The 11615-nt window shown below is 41.2% G+C and overlaps 1 protein-coding gene across 1 annotated transcript; it reads left to right on the plus strand.

Annotated features, from left to right (window-relative positions):
• Positions 1–6825: 6825 nt before the first annotated feature.
• Positions 6826–7770, plus strand: LOC308571677 (olfactory receptor 10A4-like; the record flags this gene model as incomplete). The annotated part of the gene is made up of 1 exon (XM_081167321.1): positions 6826–7770. One exon carries the CDS (start codon positions 6826–6828, stop codon positions 7768–7770), a length of 945 nt encoding a protein of 314 aa, XP_081023447.1.
• Positions 7771–11615: the final 3845 nt, after the last annotated feature.

The following is an 11615-nucleotide window of genomic DNA, read 5'->3' on the forward strand; positions in this document are numbered from 1 at the left end:
TTATCTACACCCTGAGAAATGAAAAGGTGAAAAAGGCCCTGAGAGACTTAATCAAAGGAAGGTTGCATTCAAATGTACACATGAAAATAAATAAATGATGGAAGGAATACATGTTTTCCATATCTTTTTTCAAGATGTGGCTGAAACAATCTCATGAATCCATAACATGGGGTGGGCAGGGCAGAGTGGTGGTGCTACTGTTCTGGCAGTGCATTGGCAATGATTTCCCCAGGATGGGGATGGAGTTGTGTGGTGGATAAATTAGGGGAACTCCAGCTTTGCAGTAACATCCTATAGGTATGTCACCAATCTAGAGTTGCCCAGCCTTTGCCCCTGCCTCACCTAATCCCAATACCATGCTGACATCAAAAAGGTGTAACTCCACTTCTCACTCACTGGTGATGAGATTAAAGAAAGTTCACATGAAGCACTGGCAAAGACTGTGGGACTTCACTGCACCTCCTTTTTTATTTTCCAAAATGAAGTTTTATAACAACTTTAGAAAATAATAAAGCAGTCACAAAGTGATTCAGAAATGGAGAGAAATGAAGGCTGGCAAATGGGTAACTGAACGAACATGAAATTTCTTCCCTAACCCATACTGGATGATTGATGGTGATGATGATTCTATTAGATTCCCCCATCTTTTCTCAAATTCTACACAGCTCGATATTTTGCAAATTTTCAGTTGGTCTTAATACATGATTTCCTCATTTTTTAAATGTGATTTTATTGAACAAGACTTGTATACTGCTTGGTCAAAAACCAACCATCTCAATCCCATTTACATAAAATGCTATCTGAAGCATCAAAAGGTCTAACATGGCAGGAAGCATTTTGGGTTGTATCCAAACTTAGTAATGCTTACAACAGATCCACTAAATTTAAGGATATTTAAGTTAATCATTATTTCTGTGGGTCTGTTCTAAGCACAGCTACATCTGGACCTAACACTTTACAAATATAGACCAATGGAGTAATACTATGGCAATATTTGAAGAGCTGGACAAGAAATACATAGATAAATAAGTTCCCATAAATATCAAACATAATATACAATATTGATTCTTTTTCTTTCTTTCATAGTAATGGGATTGAAACCTGGACTGCCCCACACCCTGGATATCTGGGTCCCAATAATATGTGTCCGCCTTACACATAAACTTTAGCTCTGTAGATATAAAACATGAGGAATGGGGGCCTATAACTCTAGGACTTCATTAACTATGCCTTTGAGCAATCTGCTATTAGTCCCTTTAATTAGATCATGTTTCCAATTGGAGTTGGTGTAGATGTTTATTAAAGACTGAGAATTGGAATTAGTTTCTTTACAATTAAAATAAACATTGGAGAACCGTTACAGCAATATATGTTTTCATAAAGTAAGAGGACAATATTTAGTTATTTGGAAAATGTTTACACATGAAACAAATGTTTGTAAGATTAGCTGCGCCTTCTAATTACAGGACGAATCCTCATTATACTGAGTAATTGGCAAACCTCCCTTTAATTGTAAACTCTCCCAATTGTATTCCAGTCTTCAAATTCAGCTGTTTATTATGAGTCCAGTGTGGCCTGTTGATGTTTGTGCCTTGGGGCTTTATTTGACAAGGTCTCTCTGAGGTTATGGGCCTTGTGTGTTTGTGGCAACATAAAGTTGTTACCTTCTGACTTAATTAATCCTTAATTGCTCTCTTCTTATTTTAATTGGCTGATTAGGACATAGGTTGTGCCTCCTGCACAAAGGTAGTAGATTTCTTCTTAGTTTTACATAGAACAGAATTGTTTGTTTTTCCTTTAAACATAGTAAAATGCTATGAATAAATGTATTCTGAATGAAACTGGAAGAAACAATAAAATTATTTTCCAGGTCATCCATCTGTCCATCCATCCATAAGAAAGAAGTTGATTTTATCAGTGGTTTAATCATAACTTTTTGAAGCACAGAATCTTGACATAACAGTCCCCCATCCACATCCCCAAGGGGAAATTAAAATGCAGGCAACTATGATGATCCACATGCTTGTGGTGTGTGTGTGTGTGTGTGTGTGTGTGTGTGTGTGTGTCCTATGGAGCAGGTGTACATCACACATTGTGTCTAGTTTGTTAGGGTCAGCTAACAGACACAGAACAGTGATCTGGAAAATGATTGTATGGCTTTGTAGGCTGGACTATGGCTACAGAAAAACATGGATTCCTATCTTCAATTGGCCATAAAGTTCACTGGCCTGACTTTGTCACTGTCTAGATGTAGCCTGTCACAGAGGGTTATTATGAGAAATTCCAGTATGCTGACAGCTTTTGTGGTCAAGGTGCTTTGGATGTCCTATGTGGTGATCCCCCAGTAGTTGAAGGCCTCATAGGATTCCCTGGGAGTCTCCACAGTATCACTGGAACTCTGGGAAATGTGGGGCTGCCTGGTCTAGAAAAGGTGGTCCAATTCACAACAGTAGCCCTACTCGAATCAAGAATTCCATATTTACCCTCCCTTGGGGTTAGGTCTTTTGTTGGTAATATGTTTGGTGACTGGTTGTCAGGGATGGATTGTTTTTTTCCTCTCTCACCTGATTGGCCTTGGGAGCTGAAGATTTTGTAAAATAGGTTTATTAATTGGTTGCCTTTGACACTTATGCAGCTTCACTGATCACTGTTAGAATTTTGCTTTACAGTCCCTGAGGTGGAGTAACTCGGACAAATGTTTGTATGTGCATATACAGACCGTCCCAGTGACCAGTTTACATGGTTGAGCTGATAATTAGTTCTGCCCCTTGAGCTGCCATTTTGCACTTAACTCCTGAAGGTAACCTGAAGGTTGCTTAGCTCTTATATAGTACACATGTTGCCATCTGACAGGCCGGGAGGGCTCATTTTGAATGGTTCATATTAAATTGTAGGCAGTGCTATTTTTCTAGTAAAAGAAGTGCCAGAATTCACCATGAACACCTCCTTCATTCTCTGAGAATGGCAATGACACCCACCTGAGAGGTGCCAGAACTGAGTCCCAGTGAGTTCTGGCTAATGAAAGCCAGTCTGTTGCTTTCTAACACATATTTAATGTAAAGAACAGATACCTGCAGGCCCTTTAAAACAGTGAAGAACTTTGGCCACAATATTGAGTTTGACAGGTAGGTTAGTGTGGGGAATTGAATGAACTTTTATGGGATGGGGGTTGAAGGGGATGGAGGATTAAAGGAAGGGGGGTTGAAGGAGCTGGAGAGGTTGAGGGCATGGAAAGAACAGTGAGCGGGGGTGGGGGAGCTGAAGGAGCTGCAAGAGGTGGGGATTGATGGAACTGCAAGGGTATCAGAGAGTTGACAGAGTTGTGAGGAGATGATGGTTGAAGGTAAAAAAAAAAGTAAAGGTAAAGGACCCCTGGGCAGTTAAGTCCAGTCAAAGGCAACTATGGGGTGCAGCACTCATCTCGCTTTCAGGCTGAAGGAGCCGGTGTTTGTCCACAGACAGCTTTCCAGGTCATGTGGTCAGCATGACTAAACCGCTTCTGGCCCAACAGAACAGTATGATGGAAACCAGAGTGCACGGAAACACTGTTCACCTTCCTGCTGCAGCAGTATCTATTTATCTACTTTCACTGGCATGCTTTTGAACTGCTAGGTTGGCTGAAGCTGGGACAGAGCAATGGGAGCTCAATCCATTGCAGGGATTTGAACTGCCTACCTTCTGATCGGCAAGCCCAAGAGGCTCATTGTTTTAGACCACAGCGCCACCTGATCAGTGAGGGGTTGGCGTAGTTTGGCAAGGTGTAAAGAAAGGGACTTTGATGATGGTGGGGGCAGGCCAGGTTGGCAAGCAATGAGAGCAAGGGTGGTAGCTCCCAGTAGTGCCTATATCAACAATGCACACATTTCTGCACATAGTAATCTTGAATATAGCTAGAGGATCATATGGTGGAAAGATTGAACAGAACAAGCGACTGTTTGATCCTACATGAATAAATATTAAGTAGTAGCTGCTGTAAGCAATACTAATAATACTTAGTTGTTTAACAATTATGGTGAATAGTTGTAAGCAACTAAAAGAACAGGCTGGAGCCTCTAGTGTCCATTGTAGCCATTTGAAGATTTGAATGTGGCAGATGATTAATGATTTTTTTTCAACCCATCAAAGGAATATATATGTATGTTTTTTCTTGGAGATCCTAAACAATTAATCACAGTTATATCTCTAGAGGGTCAATCTCAACAGATGCAAGAAAGGTTGAAAAGCGACTATGGGATGATGAATATGGTGATGATTCTTCCAAACAGCCTGCTTTCCCTGATAAAGGAAAGGTAGAAATCCTCACACTAGGGTGTATTTTAAATAACCCTACCCTTCTAGATTTTTAGTAGTAGGTTCCTGACCACATTTTCCTTGGTGTTGTAACACAGATATCATCGATTTTTTAATAGTGAGGAAAAGATGGAGCACAGAAAGCTTTGTGCATTTATAAAGGTGTTATTTTATAGACAACATGGGATGTTGGGAAAGAAGGCATGAGGTTGACCAAACTGTGAGAGGCAGTGGAAGACAGAAGTGCCTGGCGTGCTCTGGTCCATGGGGTCACGAAGAGTCGGACACGACTAAACGACTAAACAACAACAAAACATGGGGTATGAATTTGGGATTGTAGATGACATAGGATATTTTACTGCAATGACTTCAGTTGTGTAGCATAGGCTTTTAAGAAAATGTAGATGTTTGTAAAGGTAGATTATTTTAGTGTCCTACCCAACTATCTATTTAGAATGGAAAATACACCATTTGTTTCATTCTTCATATGTCACTAATCCCAAAATAATTAAGTCAAGTATCTTAATATTTGTGTTTCTCCCACAGCTCATCTTGGAACATCCACTTGGAACATCCACTAGCATACCGGTACTAGCAGGAGAAGGTAGCACAAGAGTAGTGCAGGAGACTGTATGGCTTGGACACAGGCTAATGCAGTAGTCTGATACCCTCTTACCTGTGAGCATAGATAAGCATAGGATTTCAGTGTTAGTGAGTCCCTCAAGCCTTGATATAAATTATATGGATTATGTATTTCTGAGATGGAATACACATCTACAAAGTTCCTGGAAATAGCCAGCATTTCTGACACTAGAATACATAGTGGTTTCTGCTTCGGAACACATTTGACTGAACCATGACCGTTATGTCCTTTACTCCTCTCCCTAATCATTCTTGGTAGTGGTAAGTATTTTCTAGTCATCATGATGTCAGGTAGTGAAATAACTAATATTGGTTATTTATATATTTACTATTATTTATCAAAATTCTATACCGTCCTTCATCTGAGGATCACAGGGTGATCAACAATATAAGAACACAAAATATATACCATATTATCAAACCAAAATTACCCTCCATTTAAAATGCCATAGATTATTTAAATAGCCAGATGAGCCTTCCTGGGAGAGTTATGGACATGAGGCATATGACACATGCTGGTTTTAATGTATGTATTGTTGTGAACTTGGAGGGTTAACCTGCATAGTGCCTGAGTCCCATCTAATTTCTGGGGTCCTGGGTCCTGCAAGTGTTAAAAATCCAATGGAGAATTGCAGGCAATATTCTTGTTGAGTTAATGGCCACAAGTATGGTCATTAGTATAACAAATGAAGTGGCTTTGTGCTAGAGAGTACCTTGCTGGTAGTGAGTAAAAACAAAGACCAGGGCAGTTGAGTGTGTATGAGCTGGATTAGAAGCAGACAAAAGCCAGAGAGTGAGAGCCATATTTGTTTCCTGTTTGATCCCAAGGCTGTGAATATGGGAGAAGCATGGCCTTCTGGGGTGCTTAGGTTCAGGTTGTATATATGTGTAAACCATATATCATGTAGCCACCACCATCTCTGCTGTCCCTCATTCCAAGGAAACCGAATCCTGGGTAAGTGCCTCAAACTCGCGCCTTTCAGAGATTGGGGTAGCATGCGACAGTATGCATTGGGTTTTTATTGCCTAAAATATTGTAAATTCCTTTGAGTTGTCATAGCAAAAAGCAGCTAAGAAATGTAAATAATGATGATTCAATTGAAACTCCAAAAATCGCATTACTTTCATATTTTCTAAATGGGGAGCAGGGGTTTGTATCTTGTTCTTCTTAGCTTAAAATAATTAGGAAGCACCAAGTGGTATGTATTCTTGCTTGCGCATTTCTAAAACATTAGCTGCTTCACATGACCAGGTTAGCTTTCTTGTGCTTGTCTGTGTCTGGAGTGAAGGAAAGTCTTCCATTAGGATAGGACTGGTAAGGTGAGCTTACACAGAATATTGCCTGTGCTGCAAAGTTCTTGAGAATTCCTACACCTAGCCCCTTCAAACAGAGGAATGGACTCTTTTTTATATTATTCTTAAAAATGAAGCATTTAGCTTTCTAATAAAATCCTGCTGCTCTGCTTTAACAACAATATCATCCAGAACCGTTTGGTGCTCTGCAGGCAATGTTTTGGACAGCTTTGTTTTTGCCAAAGCCCGCGGACATAGGGGAAAAGAGCTAAAAGGAGCAAAATAAAACAGAAACTACAAAACAGCAAAGTGGTGTGAGACTTTGTGGGAGACCTGATCTGACTTTATTGGCATCAGACTTCAATTTGAAGAGGAGTAAAGTGCCCTCAAACACCTAACTTTGCTTCATTTTCCAGCCCCCCTCCCAAGTGCTGCTGCAGGCACAATGTTTACTGTCATTATTCACTATCAACATGCATTTGGGTACTATTTATTTACATTTTTTTCTTATTTAAATTAGATGCAACCTGCTGTGGGGAAAAAAAGAGTTTTTCTGCAATGAGGGAAGAGATCTTGATGATAATGCTTTGAACTATAAACATGGATGGTAGGAACCAGTCGTCTGTGTCTCAATTCATTTTTGAGCCGTTAACTGATGTACATTCTATAAAGATCATCCTATTCCTGCTGGTGCTGACTTTGTACCTTATGATCTTGATGGGAAACACTTTCATCATCGTTGCTACTTTAACCAATTCTGCTCTTCATTCCCCCATGTATTTCTTCCTTCGGAATTTATCATTCTTGGAGATTGGTTACACCTCGACAATAATCCCCAAATGGCTCTCAAATCTTCTGTCGGAAGACATGAGCATCTCATTCATTGGCTGTGCCACACAAATGTATTTCTTTGGTTCCCTTGGAATAGCAGAATGTTGCTTGTTGGCTGCCATGGCGTATGATCGCTACGTGGCGATATGTCACCCTTTGCATTACACAGTCATTATGAACAAGACCATTTGTCTGAAGATTTCTGTGGCCTGCTGGCTCATTGGAGTGCTGGTGGTTTTGGTACCAGTAACATTCATATTCACTCTACCTTTCTGTGGGCCCAACAGGATCAACCACTTCTTCTGTGACCTTCCACCACTTCTGAGTCTTGCCTGTTCAGACACTTTTAAGAATGAGATCATAATGTTCACTGTCACTGTAGTCTTCATAATGCTACCTTTTATGCTTATTCTCATCTCCTACACCCATATCCTCCTTACTATCATGAAGATGTCCTCTGCCACCAGCAGAAGCAAAGCCTTCTCCACTTGTTCTTCTCACATCACAGTGGTAACTCTCTTCTATGGAGCTGGAGTTTTAGCATATTTAAGACCTAAATCTGATTATTCAATGGAAACTGGCAGAGTGCTCTCATTTTTTTACACTGTTGTGTGCCCTATGATGAACCCTTTAATCTATAGCCTCAGGAACAAAGAAGTGAAAGATTATCTGAAGAGGCTGATGGTCAGAAAAAATATTTTTTCTAGATTGTAAAGTTAATTCTACTTTTTCTTTACTATTCTATGTCATACCTAAGTATTGCAGGTCCTTAGAATCTGTATGTATACAGAATTATACACATTGGGGGAAAAGGAAAGGAGGAAACAAACAAACAAAACAACACTGAAAGCAATGATAGAATCCAGGTGGAGAAAGTTTTTAAAATCTAAAATATAAAAATTGATTTCAGCCAGAGAATTTGGTGCTTGGTTTTTTGTTTTGTTTTGTTATGTCATTTAAATAAATGAGACATAAACTTGATTTGGTTTACCTGGAGTGTGCTCTAAATGAAATATACAACTATCTTGCTACAACAGCTCCACTGGTCTGTTTCTGAGGATGGCATGGGAACTTCAGTTGGTGCAGAAAGGAGTCCTTAAAACGATAATAGGCAGGCTAAGACATATCTTGCATATCAAGCATGAACGTTGATGGGGTTGTTTGTAATTTTGTTCCTTCTAACAGTTAGACATTGTAAATGCAATATTTGTTTTAATGGTTTCTATCATTTCCTTAGACATTGGTTAAGAAACTATGACCCTTCAGATGATGAATAACTGCCACCATCCATGACCATTAGCTATGCTGATTGAGGCTGAGCGGAACAGGTGGATGAATGACTAGACAAAATAAAAAAGTGTGTTCTGTCATGACTTCCATAAAGAATCACACGAACTGCAATTTGGTGAGAAAGACACAGAGAACTTTTCTACTAGAAATTTCATTTTTTCTCAAAGAACTAGAAATCCCCATGGTGCTCTGGAAGAGGTAATGGCCTGTCAATCATTAGCACAGTTCTGATGTGTCAGCCCTACAAATCTTGTGGTAAGCAAGTAGTGTTTTCGAGGGGTTTGCAGTGGTGTAACAAAAAATCCCCCCTTTTACCATTCTCCATCAATTAAGGAGAACAGAAATTGCCTTCAGACACAAACAAAACTCAAACCTATGACTAGCTGGAATTAATTGCTTGCTGTAGATGTCTAGTGGGCTTGCTCTTTGCCATCACTGTCTTGCCTGCCCTTTCCACCTGCACAGGACCTGGACTTTCTTGAAATGGAGGAATGTCAAAGATTGGAACAATTTCCAAGGGGGGAGTGCAGGAAAAGCAAAAGCCCTCTCACACACACAAATGGACATACACGGGCACGCAGCTATAGAAAAGACAAGCACTCAAAAAGGGAGGAGGGGAAGGGGAAAAAGACAATAATTTATGTTTCAGCTACTCTTACTTAAAAGCAAGGAGCATTCCTGAGAAATCCAGAAGCCCACTCAATGTGGAAGTCAACTCAATCCATTTACATTGCCTTTCCTTAATAACTCTCATTTCCCCTCTGCATTCATTTCCTCTAACACTGATCCTCAATTATATCACAGAGCACTTTGCTCACTACTAAGTGTGTTTCAGTTGGCATCACCTGCAGGATACAATAATTTGCTTTGTCCCAAGAACACTCCAGTGATGCATAATGCATTTGGTATCTCATGTTTAAGTGCACCTCTCTTTGACAGCTGAAGCACCGCACCTAGCCATGGAGCTTTGTTAGTGCCTGAAGACAAACAATGAGAGTTCACAAAGGGCAATGGGAGGCCTTTGAACATGAAAATAAACAGTGCCATTGAGGGTCATGCACACTGATTTTGGAGGGAAATAACCCAAAAGATATTGGGGAAAATCACCCCCAAATAGCAGCAAGACACTCAAGGGTTCTCGGAAACAATGTGGAAGTTAAAAATGGCAAGGCTTGTTTTGCAAAAAGTGCTTGACCTGCTGCTGTCAAGGGCGGACTTTGGTCTTTCAAATTCAGTGGCACCCTGTGTGAAGTTAAAATTTGGTCCCGCCCCTCTTGCACCCCTCGCCTTCTGTTCTGCTCACTTCACTTCAACATAGTTACAACAGTCTGTGGTGCCCCCCTAGGCTTGGCGCACAATGCAGTAGAACTGGTCCCACTTCCCTAAATCCGCTACAGAGAGCCAGTGTGGTGTAGTGGTTAAGAGCGGTGGACTCATAATCTGGGGAACCGGGTTCGCGTCTCCGCTCCTCCACATGCAGCTGCTGGGTGATCTTGGGCTAGTCACACTTCTTTAAAGTCTCTCAGCCCCACTCACCTCACAGAGTGTTTGTTGTGGGGGAGGAAGGGAAAGGATATTGTTAGCCACTTTGAGACTCCTTAGGGTAGTGATAAAGCGGGATATCAAATCCAAACTCTTCACAGCTGCTTTAGTGGCTGCTGTAAAGTATGCAGAATTGCGGGGGGGGGGGGGAGAGGTTTAGTCTCTGTGGGTCATGAAAACCTCCTGTGGCCAAATATGGGCCACGAGATAGCCATACCTGATTTACATACAGATTACTAGCCCACCCGTTTTGTTTCTATACTAGGGCAGCTTGCAATAATTTAAAATCACAATGTGAATAAATATGTATAATAAAAAAGAAAGAGTTGTTTTCTTTGATTACATGAGGGGATGGGATATCACAGTTTGGGGTGGACGCATCACTGTGTATACAGTGTCCTTGTATGGAGAGGGGGAAAGATATCTGGGTACATGTCAGCAGCCATTGCCACCGCTCCCCCCGCCCCCCCCTCATACACATCCCCAGGAAGTCACTGCACATTATGGCCACTTTCAGGCGGTCACAGAGCTGTTCTTAATGATACAGTGGTTGATTGTGAGAATGAAGACCAGGGAAGACCTTAGAGTGCCATACCACACAATTCTTTGTAAACAGCAACACTTGGGGGAATCACTTCCTTTACTATGATTCTATAGTCCAGAGGTTGTAATGCACATTTGGGGTGCTCAAACATTATTTTGTTAAATGTCTCCCAAGACTCCATCAATTTGGTGGTGGTGGTAGTAAAATCATTTGATGAATGGAGTGCAGGCAATAGATCTTCCTTCTCAGTTGATTTGCATGGATCATCTTGTGAAGCAGAGACTATGTCCACCTCTCCCTCATGTGCATGCGCGCACACACACATGTGTGAGAGAGAGTGAGTAGGGCTGGCTATGTTCCCACGGTAGAACCTAGTCTGCAATATTAGACTATGCTGGTTAAGGACTGTTTCTCAGTGCCCATGCTATGCAGGCCAAAGCTCCGAGGTTCAAACCACAGCATCTCCAGGTAGGGCTGGGGAAAGACTCCTATGTGAGACCCTGGAGAGCCAGTCTGTGTAGGCTGTAGTGAGCTAAAGGGCCCAATGTTCCAATATGGTGTGATGCAGCTTCATATGTTCGTATGTAAGTGAATCATACAGTAACTAGCATTCTAGAAGGAATGTCACTGAGTTTTTGACTAGGTAGGCATTGGTGCATGATGTGGTGATTGCATAGCACAGAAAGAGGTGATGTAATCAACAGAGATATGCTCCCTTCTGCTTTTAATTGGCACCTCCCATTTGATCAAGTAAACGTAAATATAATGAGAACAAAGATAAACTGATTCTCTGTTTGCTCTCTTGCCTCCCTTCCACTCCAGAGTAGGAAAGCCCCGACTCTGACTAACTTTCTGCTCCCTTCAATTTGAGCAGAGCTACTTTTGATCCTTCCTGGGTAGTCTGTAACAGGAAATGCTTGTGGTGAGACGGGCCAGTGGAGATTGGAGACTCAAGAGAGACGGAACAAGTAAGCATCCATGTAGTTTAACAAGTTTAAAGTAATTTCACTAGATCACTTTTGGGGGGAGGAAAGTAGCTTTTTACAAAGTATATATGTAAGTGCTTATGCTCCTGGGATATGATGTGAAGCCACATGAGTCCACCACCTTGTTGAAGCAAGGCAGGTCTGGTCAGCAACTTTGTGAGTGGCCACCTGAACATTTTGCATGCATTGGCCAGTAC

Source organism: Podarcis bocagei (genome assembly GCF_964188305.1).
Source record: "Podarcis bocagei genome assembly, chromosome: 13".
Lineage (NCBI taxonomy): Eukaryota > Metazoa > Chordata > Lepidosauria > Squamata > Lacertidae > Podarcis > Podarcis bocagei.